The following is a 24,384-nucleotide window of genomic DNA, read 5'->3' on the forward strand; positions in this document are numbered from 1 at the left end:
GGCACCACCGAAGTTCCAGGGGCGGTGGCATTGGCCGTGACCGTGACCCGCGCGGCACCCCTTCCCCCTCTCCTCCAGATTCTTCCCACCCCAGGCACGCTGCGTGTTTCCCCGTCCCCCACCCCCCGCGCGGCGCTGAGTTAAGCCTCTCTCTGGCCTCCCCCGGACCTCGGGCCCAGCAACTCACGGAAGCCAGCCCCGGGCGGAGAAGGCGAAGGAGGGGTCCCATCATGGAGCGTTCCGGACCCGCTCGGCTCCTGTCCTCGGGGTCGCTAGCCTTTCCCAACCAGGCTGACTTCTAGGGACTGAGAGTAAAACTGAGCTTGCGCCCGCAGGACTCGTCCCTACCCTTCCCCCCTTTCCCCACCCCGGGAAGGGTCTGCCCCACCGGGGGAGGGACGGCACAATTCCGCCCACTTCTTGCCCGCCCCTTCCTCTCTCTTCCCTGCATTCTCTTACCCCCTCCTACTTCGTGTCTTCTATACTTTCTCTCCCCTCTCTCTCCCAGCCTTCCTCTGCCCCTGTCTCTTCCCTTCCTCTTCTCCTCTCCTACTTCTCTTCCCTAGTCTCTCCCCGCTCCCTTCCAAACTTGCATTTTCCCTGCTCTCTCTTCCTTTTTTTGTCTCTTTCTCAGCCTGGAGTTCTAGGAATTCCAAACTCAGGCTGAGGGAGAGGAAGAGATTGCTTTCAAAACCAGCTCACTGATCTCAAAATTCCTGGGTTTTGACCCTGAGGATGCAACTGCCGGGGACCCATCGTTTTCCCGTTTCTGGCTTCAGTTTTCTCTTCAGTATTACTGTAGAAAGGATCAGCCTTGGCTGAGAAGTAATATTGGAACGATTATATTTTGTTTTCTCAGTAGGAAATAGCCCATTCACTAAGTAATTTCTCATCACCCTGTGGGGATGCAGAAGAAACACAGTTCTTGAAAACTCCATTTCCTTTGGCTATTTATCTTTTTTATTTTTGTTTTGTAGATGTTTGTCAGTTCTTTAGAGATTTTAGGAGTCAGACTTATCAGAGATACTTCAAGCAAGAGAAACAAATGGAAAGTTGACCTTAGAAACCAGAAAAGACTTAATACTATTTTTTTTTTTGGTAAGGCAATTGGGGTTAAGTGACTTGCCCAGAGTCACACAGCTAGTGTCAAGTGTCTAAGGTCGGATTTGAACTCAGGTCCTCCTGACTCTAGGGCCGGTGCCCTATCCACTGCGCCACCTAGCTGCCCCAAGACTTAATATTATTAAGTGGGGTATAATGAATGGAAACTGGCTTTAGAACCAGGAATAGTTAAATATTAGCATTTATATAGTGCTTTAAAGTTTGCAAAACTCTTTCTTTGAAGTAAGTGGTATTAACCGCATTTTACAGAAGAAGGATTTTGAGAAAGATCGCCCAGTGTCTCACAGTTAGGGAAGGTCTGAAGCATAATTTAAATTGAGGTCTTGCTAATTCCAGTCTATTCCTCTATCCACTGGGCTACCTAGCTGAAGAATACGAAAGGTCCATTCCGCACTGGATCTGTGATCCTCTTAAATTCTAAACCAGTCTGTGTGTTCATGGACAAGTCACTTAATCTCAGTACCCCAAGCAGCTCTTAAAACAAGTTACAAATGATTCGCAGAGCAGGGATAATTGCTAGGTCCAGATTAAAAAAACAAAAAAACTAATGCAATTTTTTTCTCCTGATCCATCTTTTTTCCTAATTTAGCCATATTTATTTTGTTTGTGCAAAATATTTTTAATTTTATAAAATTTGAATAGTTTGTGTATAAATCATTTTTTTAAAATTATCTCACTTTTTGGTACCTGTTTTTGGTACCTTTTTGGTACCTGTTGTGTGTGTGTGTGTATGTGTGTGGTTATATGCCTCAAAAGCTGGGGTTTTTTCAAAAGGTTCAGGACTCTGGATTTCTGAGAATACAAAATTATTACTATCATATCATATATCATATAATTATTGACTATAAAATTATCAATTTGTAAAAAAAATCATAGTCAAATCTAAGGAGTTTTCCTTTCAGAAGACAGAGCTCTTTGCTGATGACAGACAGTAGACATGGAGACGAAAATCTGGGATTTGGAATCAGAAACCTGGGGTATGAATCGTATCTGAGCTATTTATTACTGGGGTGCCATTGGGCAAGTCACTTTCCTTTTCTTGGCCTGTTTTGTGAAATGTTAAAATGTTTTATTTGGAGATATGGGGAACCATAGGAATGAGTTGTTGAATGATTTTGCTTGGTGATTTTTTTCCCTTTGTTGAAAAGAAGTCTCACTTGGAGAGAAGAAAAGGTAGAGGATTATATTAATATTTGACTTTGATGTAAAACAAAATTAAATAAAATGAGTTGCATTAGATGATCTCGAAAGTCCCATCTAAGATAAATCCTATGACCCCATGAATACAGAGAAGCCTTTGTTGCTCTCAGAAAAGTCCCTACTTAGGAGAGACCTGGAGGGCACGGGGTAATTCGGCTAAAATCCAGGAGCTGGCACCGACAGTGACAAGCTGAGGTGGGCGGGGGCGGCCTAGAGAGGCGGGGCTGGGGCGAAAGAGGGCGGAGTCTATGAGCCGTCCTGAGTCTGGTGTGCAGTTGCGGGGCGGAGCCCGAATGGAACCACAAGGGTGGCGAGTCTGGAGTGGATGGGGTTGGGACAGGGAGTGGAGGTTCAGGGCTCCTCCTCCTCTACTAAGGAGGGGGAAGGGGTTCTTGGGGGAAGGCCTGGACTGCTTCTAAGTTCACTTAGGATGGAGCAATCACGAAGGGCAGGGCCATGGTGGAAGGTTTAGGGCTACCCCTCTTCCATCCCCGAGGTTCAGGGGTTCAGGGTGGGAGGGGCTGAGTCAGAGTGAAAGAGTGGGTCAAGGTGGAGGGGAAAAAGCGGTGCTTTATCACGTGGAATGGACTCACAGGGAAAGGAGCGGGACCTGGGGACTGGGGGTGGGGGTGGGGCCCCGAGCAGCTACTTCACTGACGTGGGTTGGAACTACAGTGTAAGGGACGGGCCTGGGAGGGGTATGGGGTCGAGGTAAGGAAGAGAGGGGCGGAACCAGAGTGAAATCGTGAATCTTTGGTGGTCTTCTAGTCACGTGGAATGGAACCACAGTGGAAAGGCGGGGCCTTGGAGGCGTTGCTCCTTCTCCACTCACGTGAGATGGAGCCGCAGCGGAAGGGGCGGAGCCTGCAGGGGCCGGGGCAGGGCTGCTTCTCCACTCGGCCATAGAAACACAAAGGAAGGGGCGGTTCGGGGCATATTTCCTCCTCTCTCCTCCGGCCCGCAGGGGTCGCTCTAGAAGGCGCAGCCGAGGTAGTGCTCGAACAATGGCGGCCTCCGTGATCCCCGCCTCGGGTCCACGGGCGGCGCGGTCCATGCTGGGGCTTGTGGTACTGCCTGGGGAGGAGCTGCTGCTGCCCGAGTCGGCGGGGCCGGGCAGCGAGGGCTCCGCGGAGCAGACGCTGCGCTTGGGGTCAGTAGTGCGGCCTCGCGCGCGCGTGGTGTGCGGCCCGGGCCTACGGCGCTGCGGAGACCGCCTGCTGGTCACCAAGTGCGGGCGGCTCCGACACAAGGAGCCCAGCGGAGGCGGAGGCGGAGGCGGCGTATACTGGGTGGACTCCCAGCAGAAACGAGTAAGTGAAGGAGGCCCGGACCTCCAGGCTCGAACACGTGGAGACGACGCCCAGGCGGCACGCCTGGGTCCCTGCCTCAGTTCGGACGTCCCCGGCCTTTGTTTCCCCTCCTGTAAAATGAGAGAACCGGACTTGATCTTGAGGCACTGGGCCTCAGCCTCCCCATCTCTCCTTCCTGAATTCAAATTCAGAGCTTGATTGACTTAAGATCAGCATTTTCTTCTGTGCCTTGCTGGTCCTTCTCAGAATTCTTCCGGCTTTTAAAGGCTCTAGATTTTGGCACTTGTCATAGAGTGTTGTCTTCTCTGTGCATAACCGAACATTTTGTTTACAACCTAAGCACATACCACAATTCAAATATTTAAATGCCTAGTATATACAGGTCATTATTGCTAGGTTCCAGGAATACAAAGATAAATACAAAGTTTTTGCCCTCAAGGTAGGAGAGGCCAAATCACATGTACATAGATGAAGCATAGTAATAGATTCCATAAAGATTATGGAATGATGGGAGTAAAGGAGAGACTACTATAAACTCAAAGAATGTTTGAGGAAGAGAACGTTAAGGATGGATTGTTGATGGGAGAGACTGGGAGGGGGATGACCATTTAGGAGACAGTTACAGAGGTGCACTGTCATATTAGTTAATGCTATAGTTGCTTTTGTATGTGTAATATCCCTCTACTAGACTGTAAAAACTCCATGACAGTAGAGGTGGGTTGCATCCATCCTTAGTATCTCCCTCAGTGCCTATGTGGTAGATCAGTGTTATCTAATTGGTGCAAATATTCTCTCAGAAGACAACAGCCTGTCCCTGCTTGCCTATTCTGTGCAATTATTGTCTGTGACCTCTTCTAAGTTTGCCTGTAGATCCAAAACCCTAACCCTCAAACAGTTTATGTTTTTCAGCATACAGCTATGTATAGATATGGATATGGATATATCTATGTATGTATATATGTATACATACATACAAGAGGTCTCATTTATGGATATGGCCTGTACTTGAGGATTGCCTGTATTTAGACCATTGTGGTATTTATAAAATAATATTGACCCTGAAATGTTAAAATATTATATAGCCTTTTAAAAGCAGAAATATAAAAATCTGTTGGCAGTCTTTGGTGAAATTTTTTTTTCTATTTTCAGATACATGTCTATATGCTTGTGTTTTTGTGACTTTTCTCTTTCAGTATGTCCCTGTTAAAGGAGACCATGTGATAGGCATTGTGACTGCTAAATCTGGTGACTTGTTCAAGGTTGATGTTGGAGGAAGTGAGCCAGCTTCTCTGTCTTACTTAGCATTTGAAGGAGCAACCAAAAGAAACAGACCAAATGTACAGGTAACATTCGGTTTGTTATTTTTTCATTAAGTGATTATTTTTGCATTATCATAAGATCAAGTTAGATACTTGTAAAGTGCTTAGCACATTACCTGGTATAGTTGGTGCTTAATAAATGCATGTTCCCTTCTCCTGTCCCCTCTTCCATTTTTCTGAAAGAACAGTGTTCTGAAGTCAATGATGCCCCTACACCATGGTTTTACTCACATGTCGAACTATCTTATTTAGAAGTATTTGAGACTTACATAATTAGTCTTATTCTGATGCTCTTCATTTTCCTCATTTGTTACAGCTCCTCTGCCAGGCAAGACAGTTGATAAGTTAAATGATGAGTAGCAGTGGCTACCAGAAATCTCTCCCTAAATGAGCACATTAACTTATTGCCTGACATTCCCTGAAAATTAGACTCTTCAATAGACTCTTCTTAGCATAGGCCAAGTTCATTCTTTCCGTGCTGTAATAGTGAAAACAATAAATGTGCATTTGTGATTTGGCAAGGAATTTTTGTTGTTGGCCTCTTTGGGATTAGGGTGGAGAATTGAAACCTTGCTGCAAAAATTATTTTTCTGTGGGCAGATTTGCCACCCGGAAATTTACATGCAGTAGGGGTCTTCAACCTAAACTGCAAAGCTACCAGAATTGTGAGGATGAGAGAGAACTCAGAAATTCTCTTGAACATTTTGTATCTAGTTGTTGTTTGTCCTTTGTTCTCAGAGAGGACCAGGACATTGGGAGGTGATGTCTTCACTTTCAGTAGATTGGAGGTAAGTTAGGGAGGGCTGTGCAGAGTCACCAGCCTCACTCTCTCCTCCAGAGCCATCTGGGTCCAGTGGCAAGATATATATCAGGACAACTGGAAATGGCCCTGGATGTTTAAGGCAATTGGGGTTAAGTGACTTGCCCAGGATGACATAGCTAGCAAGTGTCTGAGGTGACATTTGAACTCAGGTCCTCCTGATTCTAGGACCTGTGCTCTATCTACTTTGCCACCTAACTGCCCTATATCCAGCTGAATGTAAGTTTGAAGGCAGGGATTGTTATTCATTTTGCTTATGTATCCCAGTATCTGTGAGAGGTAAATACAGAACTGGCCTTGCCTTGGAGCCAGAAAGACCTGGGTTCAAATCCTACCTCTAACACACTGGCATTCTGTTCCCAGCCAGATCACTTAATCTTTCAGACAATTTTAATTATGTAAGCTCCCCTGCCCAAGAAAGTTCCATGGCTTCTTTGATGCACATGGAATAAAATACAAACTCCTGCTTGGTATTTAAGGGCTTCACAGTCTCAAAATTCCAATCCATAACAAGTCACTTAGAGTTCTAAGCATGTTCAGTTTCCTAATCAGTTGGGTCCAAGACCTCCCTCATGGTCAGGGACCCTTCTGCTTGAGGAAAAGTTGCTGTTATAGCCCTCATGGGAGTACCAAAAATAGAATGGGGAGGTACAATTCCAAGGTTGTTCAGTTCCAGAAGTGAGGAAATCTTATGGTTGGCTAAGCAAAATGTCCCCACTTGGTCAGTATGTGGCAATTATCTAGGGTGCTGTTAATGTGGGGGTTAAGATTGTCCATGGGGCAGCTAGGTGGCACAATGGATAAAGCACCGGACCTGGATTCAGGAGGACCTGAGTTCAAATCCGGCCTCAGACACTTGACACTTACTAGCTGTGTGACCCTGGGCAAGTCACTTAACCCTCATTGCCCCCCCCCCCAATTGTCCAACCTGCCAGAAAAAAAAAAAAGATTGAGGCAGAGTCTGAGCCAGTGGCACTTTATTAAAGGGTCCATGGTCTCCTCTAATGAAGTGAACCGTAGATTTTCCTCAAGATCTGAGAGGCCAGGCCTCCTTCCAGGACCTTGTTTTTGTAAGGTTTGAGACTAGATCTATTATCTGGATGTTGTAAAGCAGCTATACACAGTACAGAATTCCATTGGTTGACATATGACACAAACTAAAATAAGCAAAAATGGTATGTCAGCAGGGCCATGAGTTGGGCAAAGCAAGGGGCTATCTCCTTTAACCAGATGGTCATAAGATGGTCACTTGCTCGTGTTGGACAAGAGAGAATGGTCTAGAGCTACAAAAATAAGTTGGAGGACTTTCCATGTAATTGAGTCACCTCCACCACACTGGGTAGGCTTGGTCACTACGACAAGGAAAAACAAGGGTGGAGGGCCTCTAATTAGCTTCCTGTGGTTATACAAGTGAATTTACAACCTGCAGTTCACAGTTCTAGAGCCTAATATACCGAACTTATAATCACTACCCCTATGGAACCATATCAAATTGATTCATACTGATTGGAATAAAGTAGGGGTCCAAATGAATTATTTTTCATAAGTTGGCCATCACAGATCATTGGTACAAGTAAGTCATCAACTGTTATTTTGTCTTAATATTAGTGCTTAATAGATGCTTGTTGAATTTGTCATTCACTGTTTGTGGTTGATAGGGAATAGCAACCGGAAAGTAGGTCATTGGGATGGAACGTTTACTGCCTTGTCTCTTATCACATAACTCTTTTTCTTTGTTTTTTTGTGGGGCAGTGAGGGTTAAGTGACTTGCCCAGGGTCACACAGCTAGTGTCAAGTGTCTGAGGCTGGATTTGAACTTAGGTTCTCCTGACTCCAGGGCCGGTGTTCTATCTACTGCACCACCTAGCTGCCCTCTCATCACATAACTCTTATTGTTTTAGGTGGGAGACCTCATTTATGGCCAATTTGTTGTTGCCAATAAGGACATGGAACCAGAGATGGTCTGTATTGATAGCAACGGAAGAGCCAATGGAATGGGTGTAATTGGACAAGATGGCCTGTTGTTTAAGGTGACACTGGGTTTAATCAGAAAGTAAGTACTGTAGTCTGGCCTTCAGTATGCTTTACAGGGAAAATACCCAAGTTTGAATTTTTGTTTTGCATCAGTAAGTCTGAAATTTTTTCCTGCAAGGTACAATGAATGGAAATTTCAGTACCTAATTTAAAGACAAAGTTTAGGTATCTCTGGTAGTCATATGGTTTCGTACAGCGTTTAGTCCATGACAGCATTTCCTGGCAGCAGAGTAGCTTCTTCTTTCCTTAATAATAACACCTTAAATCCATATACAGCCTTGTCATTTTCTAAGCACCACCATGTTGTACTGTGGTGTTCTGAAGAATGTAAGTGAAGAATCATAGTTGTTTGAAAGAATTAATTCTTTCCAAACACAAAACTTAGTCTAGAGGCAGCATCCTGGGGTAGAACTTAAATTAGGAGCCCTGAGTTTCAGTCCTAGCCCCCTGGCTGTGGAGGTTTGAGAAAATCCCTTCATCTTGCTGAGCCTCACTCTCCATCAGCAGGCACACTCATTGGACTGTCTCCCTCCAAGGGTTATTATGGAGAAAACACTACGTACCTTGAAAATGCTGTATCAATTATTGTTACTATGGCATCTGGCAGGAATAGTGTCCATGATCGGCTAACTCCAGTTATTAGGAAGGTAATGAGGGCATACGTGTGTTTGTAGGCATTCAGTAAATATTTGTTGCTTCAATTAACTTGATATTAAAAATAAGTTGTGGGGGCAGCTAGATGGCGCAGTGGATAGAGCACTGGCCCTGGATTCAGGAGGACCTTAGTTCAAATCTGGCTTCAGACACTTGACACTTACTAGCTGTATGACCCTGGGCAAGTCACTTAACCCCAAATGCCTCACCAAAAAAAAAAAAAGCTTCAAAAATAAGTTGTGGTTTTTGTTGTTGGTTTGTTTTTGCCTTGAAAGCATTTGGGGAGTTAAAGAGGATTTAGGGTTAGAAGGAACCTCAGAGTTTGTCTAAGCCAACCTCCTCATTTTACAGATTAGGTCTTACTATGTTTTTTTGGGGGGTTTTTTTTGCGGGGCAATGGGGGTTAAGTGACTTGCCCAGGGTCACACAGCTAGTAAGTGTCAAGTGTCTGAGGCCGGATTTGAACTCAGGTACTCCTGGATCCAGGGCCGGTGCTTTATCCACTGCGCCACCTAGCCGCCCCCCTTCCTATGGTTTTTGGTGCAAAGTCGGTGAAATGTGGGGGCTGATTTTATTAATTAACCCAAAAGCTCTTACATATTCAGAAATAGAAGACAGGGTGAGGATTGGTATGGGGGAAAAAAACAATCTATAAAATTTGTCATAGTTTATCATTGAAATCAGAGAAATTTGGGATGTTTCTATGATTTCCACTTTTAACTTCATTTATTTCTTCAATTCTGCACCAGGCTTTTAGCTCCTGAATGTGAAATTATCCAGGAGATAGGAAAACTCTACCCATTAGAAATAGTATTTGGAATGAATGGAAGAATATGGGTAAAAGCAAGAACTATTCAACAGACTTTAATTCTGGCGAATGTTTTAGAAGCCTGCGAACACATGACAACAGAGCAAAGAAAGCAGATATTTTCCAGGTTGTCAGAAAGTTGATGCTGCTTCTCCGCTTCATTCTTTTATGTGGAATATGATATGAACTAGTGGTAACACTGAGGCTTTTATAAGAACTTCTTCATCTTCAGATGAAACCTTTCCTTCTCACCAATTCCTTGGGATAATGTAAAATAAATTTTTTTTGAAAAAAATTTTTATTAGTAAGAAAGCCATTAATCTGAGCCATTAAAAAAAGCCATTTTCTGCGAGGATACCCCTTCTCAGTGAAGTAGCCAATCCCAACTGGGCTATCTTCAGTGGATCCAGGCCACAAGAAGAAGTGGTTCACAAAGAGCAAGAATGAGCTCGAGGTTGGGAAGGAATGGGGTAAGAATTATTGAGGACAGCAGCAGAGTTTGTTACTCCGCATGCCAACCCTGCAGTTCCCATTCCTGTCACCTGCCGTTTGGCCTCCTTTCTTGAAACTGAAACCACGGAGCTTGTGAATGCATGTCAGCTGTTAATAAATGGTTTTTAGTACATTCTTGGCTTTGCTGTATCTAGTGCTTGTTTTGTGCTTTCTCCCCCTTCCCCTCTCTCTCCATTTTCCTCTTTCAAAGCATGTGTTTTCTTGCAGATGAATGAAAACTGCCATCCTCATTGAGGGTGGGGACTCCTGGGGATGCAGTGCTCTTCTATTTCCCTTCTTAGCTTTCTCTGTTTTACTGTAGAAACACTGCGTAAACTTTGTTAAAACTCCAGTATTGTTTCTCTTGGATTTTCTTCACTTCTCTTCTGACCTACATGCTTGGTTCTGGGTTGCTCTGGCTCCAAAGACGCAAATAGGAAAGAATTCCCCAAGTTGTACCATTTGTTGACCTACATGTAGACTGTGCCACCTAGCTGCCCCTGGTCTTTGCTTTTTAAAAGATTACATTTATTTTTTAGTTTCACATGTTACATGTTTGGTAAGTAATTTTTAAATGCAGGTTTATACAAATAAAGTTGACTTTGTGTTGTGTTGGAAAGAGTGTTAAGCTCACTACCCTTTGCCACATATTTTGCATCTAGCCCCAGTGTTTCTTTGTCCCCAAGAGTAAAGAGTCAATAGTGAGATGCTGTGCTTCCCATTGTCATTTTTTAAAAATAGGTCATGAAAGGGGGCAGCTAGGTGGCACAGTGGATAAAGCACCAGCCCTGGATTCAGGAGTACCTGAGTTCAAATCTGGCCTCAGACACTTGACACTTACTAGCTGTGTGACCCTGGGCAAGTCACTTAACCCCCATTGCCCTGCAAAAAAAAAAAGGTCATGAGAGCTGACCCTAGGATCCTGGTGATGTTGTGTCTCATTCAAATTTGTCAAGAATCTTGAAGCATCTCATCATGGGTAGCTACAAAGTTGAAAACCTTTATCTCTTAGAAGCTGAAGGCTCAATGGGGAGTGTTTACTTTACACTTGCAAAATACTCAGGACAATAAAAGACAAGAGCTTTAAGGTTGGGGATACCAGTAGCTAAAAGGAAGCCAGCATAGGGCTTCTTGGAAACAGTGGCTACTTAGGTCAGTCCATGTAGACATCAGCATTGCTGTTGACTCCTGATTCCTGGCTTCAGTTAGTTATCTTTGTTCCATAGTTACAGCAACATATAGGACCCCTTCCTCCTCTTTACTGCTTCCTCCTTCCTTCCACCTGTCATTCCCTCTGCCCCTAAGATAAGAAACCATTTGTGTAACACCAAGTAATCCAAGAAAGACATCCATTATGTGGTTGTAATCACAATAGATACTTTCAGATGATTTACATCTTCAATGTGGAAAAGATTAAGAACAGCAACAAAAATCTCAACTAATGGTTAATCCAGTTGCATTTTAAATGTGAGAATGGAATTCCAAACACAACCCATTCTGATTTATGACAGAAGGTAAATTTACGGATCTGGTATTTTGTGAATGATCTCTTAACTAAAAGAAAAGCTTCAGTAGTTTTGTTAAAGCCACTAAAAAAAAGTCTTCTGCATATAGGTTGATTGAACTAAAGACAGTTAATAGCTGTTGCTTTATAAGACTTAGAGAGGCCTCGTTTTCAGTCCCTTTACCTTCTCTGCTTAAGCCAGGCCTTAGAATAAGCCACACAATCAGACATTGAACTTAAATATAAAATGGGATCTTGAAGGTTTGGGGTAGTAAGCATGCTTGTCACGATAGGTTAATTTGATGACAGGATTCAGAACTTATTGCTGACAGGCATATAGGAACATTTATTAAGCATTTATGACGCCAACAGTGACGATTTAAAAGGTTAACCATTTAAAACTTGACTGTCTAGAGTTAAAAAGCCAATGTTAAAAAAAGTTTCAGCCGCCTTTCTGCTGTTTCTTTAGCTGGCAGCTTTCCCCTTTTAGACAGAGATTGATGGTCCTTTGGAAGCCTGTGGTGGTACCCTAGTTCTTCAATTCTCTCATCTTTATCACTCTTGGAAAAGAACCATTGTGGGGTAAATTACTGAAGAAGAAATTTCACCTAAGGCAGAATGGGATCCCTGTCTTTGATCTATCTATCTATCTAAAGCAAGTATAGAACTCTGGGGAATAGTATTTTTTCTTTTAATGGAATTTATTAAAATGTGACATGGCTGATGCATTGTTAACTCACTTATTTAGATACATATAGATGAAATAAAACATCACAGTGCAGTAAAGAAGAAGTCTACATAAACCAAAGAAGCTAGCTTTAAACTTTTTCCCTTGGAGGTGGAAGCTGTGGAGTTAACTTGGATTCTTTTTTCCCCTACGTTCATTTTTTTATAAGATTTTGAGTTCCAAATTTTCTTCTCTCCAATCCCCCTTCCCCAAGATGGCAGGCAATCTGATAAAGGTTATACATGTGCAACCATGTAAACATTTCCACATTAGCCACGTTGTGAAAGAAGAAACAAAAAGAAAAGCCACAAAAAATAGTGAAAAGTATGTTTTGATTGGCATTCAAACTCCATAGTTCTTTCTCTAGATGTAGATAGCATTTTCTGTCATGAGACTTGGAGTTATCTTGGATCTTTGTATTGCTGAGACGAGCTAATTCAATCATAGTAGAAAATTTAGCAGGCAGGTTTTATTCCGTAGTTTCAGCAGAACCCAAGGGCACTTGAATCACCTTGATTCAGTAGGGTGACTTTAACTAGCATTTATTAAGGGCTTTCTACGTTTGAGGTGTTGTGATAGGACCTGGAGATTCAAACACAAAATTTAAACAACTACTGACAACTAGGGATTTTACTGGGATAGGCAACAAGTACATAAATCTGTACATAGAATAATATAGAGAAAAATACAAGGTGATGAAGGAAAGGGTTAGGGGGTGTGAGAAATAATCACCATACTGGGGGACCCAGAGATCTTTTTCTTAGTTCTCCCTCCTCTACTCAAAAGGCCAGCTCTCCTTGAGAAATTCTATCATCTGGGTCAAACACAACCCAAACTCAAGCTCACAAAGGAAAGATGGAGACTGATCCTTTTGTCTAGCTATCTCAAAGACTTATACTGCTGAGATTAAACCACACCTAAATGAATGGGTTTTGCTCTGACCAGCTTGAGTGGGGGTCTTGCATTCTTTTCTCTGATGTCATCCTGGAACTTTTTAATATAACCCACCTTCAAATCATGTCAACCAATTAGATTTGAATAATGCTAACCAATTAGATTTGTTTGCTGTGTGATGGTCCTCCTACAGTGGAAGGGTATATGAACTAAAACCTAACCAAGAGGAGGGGAGGGGTCTTTGGCCTGAGAAAGGCAGCCATATATCTGCCTCTTATTGAAAAGAGATTGGGGCAGCTAGATGGCACAGTGGATAGATCACCGGCCCTGGAGTCAGGAGTACATGAGTTCAAATCCGGCCTCAGACATTTGACACTAGCTGTGTGACCCTGGGCAAGTCACTTAACCCCAACTGCCTCACAAAAAAACCCAAAACAAACAAAAAAAGAGATTAAAAAACCTGGACAGGTAGCCATGCACTCTCTTGGGACAACAAGAAGGTCCCTTACTGGCATAAAATAATAAACTGATTATATGCTTACCCCAAACTTGTGTCTATAGTCATTATTTTCACCCTCATGGGGAAGGTGAGCATGAAGGAGGAGAAGGATTCCATGGTGCCCAAGTGAAGAAGGAGGCAGCCCTGATTCTGGGAACACTGGGCAAAGGCACAGAAATGGTATGCCATGGGTGAAGAAGAGAGACAGCCAGGGGGCTGCACTACAGGATTCTTCATCCTGGCCGTTTCCTACCCTGCCACTCCCAGTTTCTTCCTCAAAACTGCTCAAGAGAAACCAAGCCACCCTTCCTGTGTTGCAGGGATTGTGCAGCCTCATGTTCACTTGGCCATTTATACCCTGTGGTCAGGTAAGGACCATCCCCCCACTCCCTTTCCAGCTCTACCTCTAAGACTTGATTCAAATTGACATGAGTATTGCCTCTGGAAGGGGCCTATCAATCAACTCTGACCAGAGCTACTGTCTTTGGCACCATTCATCCTCCTCTTGGTGTTGTAGGGACTGTTGTTTTGATCACCAGTGTTTGACACTTAGTAAGTGCTTAATAAACTCTTCATTCTTTCATCAGTGCTAGACAGAGAGTGATATATAGTAAGGCTAGACAGAGGAGGCCAGGTTGTGAAGGGCTTTAAAAACTGAACAAGTGTTCATTGTATCCTAGAGGTAACAGCCACTGGAATTTAATGAGTAGGGGAGTTGACATGGTCCTATCAGTGCTTAAGTAAAGTCACTCACTGGCAGCAAGGTGGAGAATGTGCTAGAACTGGGAAAGATCTGAAGCAGGAAATGATTAGGAAAATATTGCAATAGTCAGTGCAAGAGGTGAAGGAGAGGGAAGAAAGGCAAAATTTGGTAAATATATGGGGCAAGGAATCAGGTATGGTGCTGAAGTTGACCTGGGTGACTGGAAGTACCTTTACAGAAGTAAAGAAGACTGGAAAAGGGTGAGTTTTGTGAGGAAAGAAAGAATTTTACTTAGGACATATTGAGCTTGAGATATCATCTTCAGGACAATCAGTTTGAAATGTCCATGAGGCCACTGGTAATAAAAGACTGAAACTCAGGAAAGAGTCTTGAAGCAGACACAGTGAAAGGGCTTGATAGAAATAAAGAAGTATAAAGGAGACTGAGGAGGGGTCAGATAGGTAGAAGGAGAAGCAGTAGAGAGTGTCATGAAAACCCAGAAGAGAGTATGCTGGAAATGAAGATGTCAATGCAGCGTGTGCAGCAGGGAGGGGAGGAGTTTGGGGACTGAGAAAAAAAAGTCATCCGATTTGGCAATTAGGAGATGATTGCTAACTTCGGAGAGAGCAGTTTCAACCCAGTAATGAGGTCTGATACCAAGCTGTAAGGTCTCAGGGTGGTGATGGGAAGGTAGAGGCAGTGTATACACAGGTTTTCCTAGGAGGTTACAGCTGAAAAGAGAAGGTGGGGAAAGGTTTTTTGGTGTCTGTGTTTAATTTTTAAGATGGGGGAGGTTGAGGGTATTAGGAAGCAAAGAAGGAACCAGTAGATAGGGAAAAGTGGACTCCAGAAAAAGGATGATTAAAGGGCCACCTGCTGGACAAGGTGGGTGAGGATGACAAAAGGCATGGAGAGGCATGAAGAGTCACTCCATTATCAGATACTTCAGGAGAAGAAAGAGTAGGGGAATGTCGATGTCTCTGCCGGATTCCTCCCACATTCTGGACCATATTCCATGTAACCTACTTTGATTTAAATTATATTCCAAGAGAAACCATTTAAAACCAGAAGGGGGAAAAATTGAAGTGATAAAAACTTTTAGAATCATAAAGAGAGGGTGGGGTAGTGGAGAGAAAATGGGATTTAGAACCAACATTTCGGTTCAAATCCCAGCTCTGACCCTTAATTACTATTTGATCTTAAACAAGTTATTTTACCATTTAGGGCCTTGGTTTCCTCAACTGTAAAATGAGGGGATTTGGACTATCTCTTTGGTCCTTTTCAGTATTAAATTCCTATGAGGGGCAGTTAGGTGGCTCACTGGGGTTGGAGTCAGAAAGACTTGAGTTCAGACCCAGCCTTCAGGCACTTAATAGCTTTGTATCCTTGAGCAAGTCACTTAATTTGTTTGCCTCAGCTTCAACTGTAAAATAAGCTGGAGAAGGATATGGAAAACCACTCCAGTATATTTGCAAGAAAACCCCAAATGGCGTCAAAAAGAGTCAGACACGACTGACATAACAAGAAACAAAGATAATATAAAGAAAAGAGTCACAAGGACTCACGATGGAAAATGCTCTCCACATCCAGAAAAAAGAACTGTGGAATCTGAATGCAGGTTGAACCATACTATTTCTACTTTTGTTTTTTGTTTTTTTGTTTCTTGAGGTTTTTTCCCTTATGTTCTGATTCTTCTTTCACAACATGACTAATGCAGAAATATTTTTAATGTGATTGTACATATTTAACCTATTATCAGATTGCTTTCTGTCTTGGGGAGGGAGGAGGGAAGTGAGGGAGGGAGAAAAATTTGGAACTCAATCTTACAAAAATGATGTTGAAAACTATTTTTACATGTAACTGGAAAAAAATACTATTAAGATTTGATCTTTTTTTGGTTATGGAATGAACAATGGTTGGCTGTACACTGTTGTTTTATCTGGTAAATTTTTTTTTTCAAAACAATGATTTTAGGTGAGGTGTGCAATGATAGCTAGATTTTTTTTTTTTTTGGTGAGGCAATGGGGGTTAAGTGACTTGCCAGGGTTACACAGCTAGTAAGTGTTAAGTGTCTGAGGCCGGATATGAACTCAGGTACTCCTGAATCCAGGGCCGGTGCTCTATCCACTGCGCCACCTGGCTGCCCCGGTAGCTAGATTTTTTAAAAAATCTATTATAAACAAAAGTATAATCTGTTATCTTTCATGCTCCCTCATGCTGTCACCCATATAAAAACTATATTGATTGTAACATCTTGCAAATTTACCCTTTTCAGGCTACAGAGCAGAGAGTACCAAATCTGAAGAATTATTTTCTTTCAGAATGAAATGTAGGATTTCTAGATCCCCCTTTATTTGCATACCTTTAATAAGAGAAGCAATAAAGAGAAAGGAAAAAAACAGAAAAAGGTGTTTTAGGGTTTTTCATTTAAGGGTCCCCTCAGTTATCAGGGATAGACACAGTTTAAGATCTAATCCCAATATAAACCAAAAAATAAATAGGATTGCAAGCTATGATGTAATGCAGCTGTTCAAAAGTTTGGACTTCCCCCAGCCACCAAAGGCAGTTTATAAGCTACACAAGGAAAATCAGTGCCTGCATTAGTGACCAATAATAGTATTAATCAGGCTTGATCATCCATTTGATTCATGTTACTTGGCTCCCAATGACTTTTGTTTGATCTAAATGCAGAAAGACACATGAAAAAGGGAAAAGACTTACCAGCTCTGTGATCTACTGCAAAGATTTTATGTCAGGACAAAGGGTTTAAATGCTAGTTCTGCTACTTACCTTGTTCAGTCGTGTCCTACTCTTTGTGACCCCATGACTTGTCCACAGGGTTTTCTTGGTGAAAATAGTGGAGCAGTTGCCATTTCCTTCTCCAGTGTGTCCCCATTTTACAGATGAGGCAAATAGGGGTTATGACTTGACTAGAGTCACACAACTAGTGCCTGAGGTAAAAACTGAACTCAGACCTTCCTGACTTCATGCCCAGTGTTCTATCCACAGCACTTCCGACTCCTTCTGACTTTCTATGTAACTCTGGGCAAATCACTTAACCTTTCTGGGCCTCAGATTTCTCCTCTATAAAATAAAAGTTTTGGGCTAGATTTTCTCTGATGCCCCTTCTAGTTCTAAATCTCTGACCTTATTAACAATTGAAGGGGGGCAGCTAGGTGGCGCAGTGGATAGAGCACCGGCCCTGGAGTCAGGAGTACCTGAGTTCAAATCCGGCCTCAGACACTTAACACTTACTAGCTGTGTGACCCTGGGCAAGTCACTTAACCCCAATTGCCTCACTAAAAAAACCCCAAAAAACAATTGAAGCTCTTCAAAAGAGTGGAGGTGATGGGAAGACTTAACATGAATTGATACAAAGTAAAGTGAGAAGAACCAGGAGAACATTGTACATAGTAGTTGTTTGTCCTTCATTCTCAAAGAGGACCATGACTTTGAGAAAGTGATATCATGATTTGCAGTGAATTGGATTTAAGTGATGGAGGGCTATGAAAAGTTACCAGCCTCACTCTCTCTTCCAGAGCCATCTGGGTCCAGTGGCAAGATATATATCAGAATGACAGGAGATGGACCCAAATGCAGTGGGAGAACTTGGTCTTTTTAAGCTCAGGCCTTTCCCAGGTCTCATATCTCAAAGACTTAGTTTCCAAAGGGAGAGGCCACTTCACCCAAAAAGGACTCCTCTCTGAAATCATTAGCAAAATAATCATACAAGAAAAGGAAGGAGAATATTGGGAAAATGCTGTTAGTAGAAAGTATCTCTTGAATTTACTTTTGATTAGGCTGATTCTTGGAGAGGGTTTTTTTTTATTATTTTTATTTTGTTTTTTAGTGAGGCAATTGGGGTTAAGTGACTTGCCAGGGTCACACAGCTAGTAAGTGTTAAGTGTCTGAGGCCGGATTTGAACTCAGGTACTCCTGACTCCAGGGCCGGTGCTCTATCCACTGAGCCACCTAGCTGCCCCATTGGAGAGGGTTTTTAAAGAGGGTTTATATGGTTTTGAGAAAATGATTCCTCAGGGTATGCTGAAAATTAAGTAACCATTGCTTTGTGTGATGAAGCAAAATATTAACTGAACTTTCATCTGAGGTCCATAACTATAATTTTATCTTATTGTGGAATTGTGTCTTTTGCTTGAGTATACTACAAATTGTAACTCAAATATGGCTCGTATTAGAGAGAAGTTTTCAAAGGCAGAGGTCATATACCCTTAGAATTCCTCTGCAGCTCAAAAATCAATAATGTCTGCAAAGGACGTGTGGAAACCTTCGTACATGATTTTCTCAGCTACGATTTATATAACTGATATCAATTCTCTTCCCCAGTCTAATCTAACCACTGCAAAAACAAATTTGACCATGTCACTTTCATGCTCAAAAATTTCCCTTGACTCTCCAATGTCTTGAGGATAAAGGTTAAACAAGTCAGCCTACCACTCTAGATTTTATGCAATATGGTTTGGCTTTGCCTATCCAACTTTGCCTCCCATTACTCTCCAACAGGAGTGATGTACTCAAACAAAGCTTTTTCCTTCCCATAAACATGTTCATTCCCAAACTACAATATATACATATATATATATATATTTTTTGCGGGGCAATGGGGGTTAAGTGACTTGCCCAGGGTCACACAGCTAGTAAGTGTCAAGTGTCTGAGGCCGGATTTGAACTCAGGTACTCCTGACTCCAGGGCCGGTGCTCTATCCACTGCGCCACCTAGCTGGCCCCCAAACTACAATATATTAAGAGATTTATTAATAATGATAATTAAGTACCAACTATATGCATGGAAATGTGCTGAAGGCGAGGGAACCAGAACAAAGAAGCATGGAAGTAATAATCGAGCTGTAGATACTTGGCAGCAGTAATCCCATCATAATTATTGGGGGTGGGGGTAATCTGGTAGCACTTTATTTTATTTTCTAATTACATGTAAAAATTGTTTTCAACATTCATTTTTGTAAAACTTTGAGTTCCAAAATTTTCCCCCTCACTCTCTTCCCTCCCCCCTGCCAAGATGGCAAGCAGATATAGGTCATACATGTACAATCATGTTATACATATCTCCATACTAGTCATGTTGTAAAAGAAGAATCAGAACAAATGAATCCCATTATAATAAAACATTTACATATGCATAAAAAGATAATCAACAAAACCAAGTAGAATAGAGGCAGAGACAGTAAGTCCTACATTGATTCCAGAGACAGGATAATAAAATCAGCATTTTTTTTTCCAAAATTGGGGCTTAGAGGATAGGGGGTTGTGGAAAGGGGGGATTCTTTCAATCTTATATAATTCCCAGACATCTATTTTTAAGCATAAAAGTGCCTACAAGGGGCAGATAACATTACTAATCTGTCCATCTTTAGAGTGGGATTAAAAATAAAATATTTTTTCCAAAGAATTGAAGCTATGATGCTTCGACCCAAAACAGAAGACTTGCTAATTCTTTTCAGATAAGATGATTTATTCTGCTTGCTCATAGCAAGATAAAAGAGATACCTTAGGACATTTTTCCTATCAGTTTTCCCTACCTGGTAACTGCTAGCCAAATTTTTAGGATGTTATTTCACCAAGAGAGTCACAACAACAATCACCTGACCAGAACTCTTTTGCTAGTCCTTCTGGAGATACACAATTAGGAAAAGCGAAGAGTACTAACTTATAACCATATTTTCTAAAACATAAAATGAGATTTGGGGAATCAAAACAATAGTGACAAAAGGTATTGGACTTGCCATTGGGAGGTGGAGAGGGAGGATTTAAAGCCAAGCTCTTACATACATATGCTGTGGATTTCTCCATCCCTACTTTTTGATTATTTCTCATGGGTTATTTATCCTTGGGTTATAGATTTCCCAATAGTTCATGACATCACAGCCCAGCAAGAATATAATCTCCCTAGGACTATGACTTTTGAAGTGGGCTGTAAAGTGAGAAAAGGAGGATAGGTAAATCACTATTACATAACACAGAGCCTGATTTTCTGGTCTCCGTACTTCACAATAAACAGAATGCCCACATAAGTGAAATAGTGTGTAAAACAACCTTCAAGGAGCTGAATTTCCACCTAGAGGCAGCTAAAACATGAAGATGATGTTAGCAACTGAGTGGACAATGTACAACACATTAATACTATAAAAGTGCTGAAAAACAAATTACCAAAATCAAAAATGAAAAGGGTGAATGCACCACCAATGAAGAGAAAATTAAAGCAATAATTAGGAGCTATTTTGCCCAACTGTATGCCAATAAATTTGATAATCTAAATAAAATGGGTGAATATTTACAAAAATATAAATTGACCAGATTGACAGAAGGGGAAATAAAATCCTTAAATATCCCATTTTAAAAAAAGAAATGAACAAGCCATCAATGAACTCCCTAAGAAATCTCCAAGGCCAGATGGATTTGCAAATGAATTCTACAAAACATTTAAAGAACAATTAACTCCAATATATACAAAACTTTTCGGGAAAATAGATGAAGGAGGAGACCTACCAAATTCCTTTTATGAGACAAATATGGTGCTGATACCTAAACCAGGAAGAGCGAAAATAGAGAAAGAAAATTATAGACCAATTTTGCTAATGAATATCAATGCAAACATTCTAAATAAAATATTAGCAAAGATATTACAATAATTTATCACGAGGATAATACATTATGACAGGTGAGAGTTATACCAGGAATGAAGGGCTGTTCAATATTAGGAAAACTATCAACATAATCAACCATATCAATAACAAAACTGACTGAAATCATATGATTATCTCAATAGATGCAGAGAAAGCTTTTGACAAAATACAGCAGCCGTTCCTATTAAAAACACTAAAGAACAAAGGAGTTAATGGAGCTTTCCTTAAAATAATAAGCAGTATCTATCTAAAACCACAAGCAAACTTTATATGTAATAGGGATAAATTAAAAACATTCCCAATAAGATCAGGGTGAACAACGATGCCCATTATCACCACTGTTATTGAATATGGTACTAGAAATGTTAGGTTAGCAATAAGAGAAGAAAAAGAAATTGAAGGAATTAGAATAGGCAAGGAGGAAATAAAACTATCACTCTTTGCAGATGACATGATGGTATACTTAGATAATCCTAAAGAATCAACTAAAAAACTACTTGAGACAACAACTTTAGCAAACTTTCAGGATATAAATAAACCCACATAAATCATCAGCATTTCTACATATGGCCAACAAAGCCCAGCAGCAAGAGATAGAAAGAGAAATTCCATTAAAATAACTATAGACAATATAAAATATTTGGGAATCTATTTGCCAAGACAAACCCAGGAACTATATGAACACAATTGCAAGATACTTTTCACTCAAATAAAATTAGATCTAAACAATTGGAAAAAATATCAATTGTTCATGGCTAGGCTGAGCTAATATAACGAAGATGACAATTCTACCTAAATTAATTTACTTTTCAGTGCCATACCAATCAAACTATCAAAAATATTTTATAGAGCTAGAAAATATAATAACAAAATGCATCTGGAAGAATCAAAGGTCAAGAATATCAAGGGAATTAATGAAAAAAAATTCAAAGGAAGGTGGCCTAGTCATACCAGATCTAAAACTATATTATAAAGCAGCAATCATAAAAACTATTTGGTACTGGATAAGTAATGGTGGTGGATCAGTGGAATAGGTTACACATACAAGACACAGTAGGAAATGACTATAGTAATCTACTGTTTGATAACCCAAAGACTACAACTTCTGGGATAAGGACTTACAAAAACTGCTGGGAAAACTGGAAAACAGTATGGCAGAAACTAGGCATAGACCAACACCTTACACTGTATACTAAAATAAGGTCAAAATGGATACATGATTTAGACATAAAGGGTGATACCATTGGCAAATTAGGAGAGGAAGGAATAGTTTACCTGTCAGATCTATGGAGAGGGTAAGAATTTATGACCAAAAAAGAAACAGAGAACCATTATGAAATGCAAAATGGATCGATTTGATTACATTAAATTAAAAAGGTTTTGCACAAACAAAACTAATGCAACCAAGATTAGAAGGAAAGCAGAAAGCTGGGAAACAATTTTTATAGCCAGTGTTTCTGATAAAGGCCTCATTTCTAAAATATATAGAGAAGTGAATCAAATTTATAAGAATACAAGTCATTCCCCAGTTGATAAATGGTCAAAGGATATGAACAAGCAGTTTTCAGATGAAGACATTAAAGCTATCTATAGTCATATGAAAAATGCTCTAAATCACTTGATCAGAGAAATGCAAATTAAAACAACTCTGAGGTACCACCTCATACCAAACAGATTGGCTAATATGGACAAAAAAGGAAAATGATAAATGTTGGAGAAGATGTGGGGAAATTGTGAACAGATCCAATCATTCTGGAGAGCAATTTGGAACTATACCAAAGAGACTGTAAATCTGTGCATACCTTTGACCCAGCAATATCACTGCTGGATCTGTATCCCAAAGAGATCATAAAAAAGGAAAAAGGACCCATATGTAAAAAAATATTTATAGGAGCTCTTTTTGTGGAAATTGAGGAGATGCATATCCATTGAGGAATGGCTGAACAAGTCGTAGTATATGAGTGTGATGGAATTCTATTGTGTTATAAGAAATAATGAACAAGTGGATTTCAGAAAAACCTGGAAAGACTTAAATGGACTGATACTGAGTGAAGTGAGCAGAACCAAGAGAACACTGTATATAGTAACAGCAACATTGTATGATCAACTGTGAAGGACTTGGCTCTCTCAGCAATGCAATGATTCAGGGCAATTACAAAAGAAAAGACTCTCCACATCCAGAAAAGAACTATGGAGTCTGAATGCAGATCAAATATACTATTTTCACTTTGTTGTTATTATTTTTTCTTATGGTTTTTCTCTTTTGTTCTGATTCTTATTTTACAAACATGATTAATATGGAAATATGTATAACATGATTGTACATGTATAACCTATATCTGATTGCGGAAGGGGGAGGAAGGAATGGAGGGAGAAAAATTTGGAACTGAAAATCTCAAAACCAATCTTTATATGTAATTGGAAAATAAAATAAAAATACTACTGAAATACTATAAAAATGCCAATACATGCCAACTATACAGTAGTACCTTCTCAATAGAGCATATGGTTTGGGTCTTAGGCATGCCAGTTTATACACGGTAACAGCAATATTGTATGATGATCAACTGTGAATGACTTAGCTTTTGTCAGTATACAATGATTTCAAAACAATAATTCTAAAGGACTCATGATGAAAAAATTCTCTCGACCTCCAGAGAAAGAACCTATGGAGTCTGAATGCAGATTAAAGCATATGTTTTTGTATCTTTCATTATTATTCTTGTTTTTTGTCTGTATTTCTTTCATAACATGGCTAATATATAATCTATATCCAATTGCTTGCCTTCTCAAGGAGGGGAGAAGGGAATGAGGGAGGAAGTCATTTTGTAACTTTAAATTTTAAAAAAAACCCAAATTCTTAGAAAAAACATTGTTTACACAATATAATAAAATAAAAATTAACGGTTTTTTTTTAAGAAAGAGTGGAGGTGAACATTCAGCTGTGGAAGAAGGTACCTCAGAGGCTCCCAATGAGTTAGCTTGATAAAGCTGGTGACACAGTGGATGAGACCTCTTGGGTCAGGAAGACCTGAATTCAATTACAACCTCAGGCACTTACTGTGTATCCTTCAGCAGACAAGCCAGTTCACCATGTTTGCCTCAGTTTCCTCAACTGTAAAATTGGGATAATAAGAACACCCACATTACAGAGTTGTTGTGAGATCAAATGATATAATACCTATGAAGTGCTTATACAGCACCTGGCACTTAGTAGGTGACATACAAATGATTTTTCCCTTCCTCCCTCCCACCATGCCATTGAGCACAGCTGTCAGGAGTCTTGGTGACTGCCCAGGGATATGGTTGCTAACATACATAAAGGAGCAGACTTAAGCAAGGGCACTCAGGAAGATGGCACTGTGGACAAGCCAGGTTTCTGATTCTGTTCCTTATATGTGGCCTTTTATGCATCTTGGATGCCTTCATCTAGGAAATTCATCAGAGTATCTGTGTGTGATGTTCATGCATGTGTCTCTGGCCTCAAAGTTAGGAGGGAGTGTGAACCCAGGGAAGCAGGGTCAGTAATGACAAGGTAAGGCCATGGTCAGTGGGTGCCTTGTCCTTTAGAATCCTCTTGCTGAGTGACTCCCCTCCTAAAAAATTTTATTCAGAGCCTGGGTCAGACATCCTGGTTGT

General features: G+C 40.8%; 2 protein-coding genes across 2 annotated transcripts in view; one reads left to right on the top strand and one right to left on the bottom strand.

Annotated features, from left to right (window-relative positions):
- Positions 1-375, bottom strand: part of LOC122735819 — a 32,572-nt gene extending 32,197 nt beyond the window's left edge. Inside the window, exon 1 of the mRNA XM_043977616.1 lies at positions 188-375. Coding sequence (XP_043833551.1) covers positions 188-232 — 45 coding nt within the window. The 5' untranslated portion in view covers positions 233-375. The remainder of the gene's footprint in view (positions 1-187) is intronic.
- A 2,698-nt stretch (positions 376-3,073) lies between these two features.
- EXOSC3 (exosome component 3) lies at positions 3,074-10,111 on the top strand. The gene is made up of 4 exons (XM_043979804.1): positions 3,074-3,632; positions 4,826-4,975; positions 7,673-7,824; positions 9,209-10,111. The coding sequence occupies exons 1-4, from the start codon at positions 3,327-3,329 to the stop codon at positions 9,408-9,410; spliced, it is 810 nt and encodes a 269-aa protein (XP_043835739.1). The 5' UTR covers positions 3,074-3,326; the 3' UTR covers positions 9,411-10,111.
- The last annotated feature ends 14,273 nt before the right edge of the window (positions 10,112-24,384 follow it).

Source organism: Dromiciops gliroides, chromosome 1, assembly GCF_019393635.1.
Source record: "Dromiciops gliroides isolate mDroGli1 chromosome 1, mDroGli1.pri, whole genome shotgun sequence".
NCBI classification, from domain to species: domain Eukaryota; kingdom Metazoa; phylum Chordata; class Mammalia; order Microbiotheria; family Microbiotheriidae; genus Dromiciops; species Dromiciops gliroides.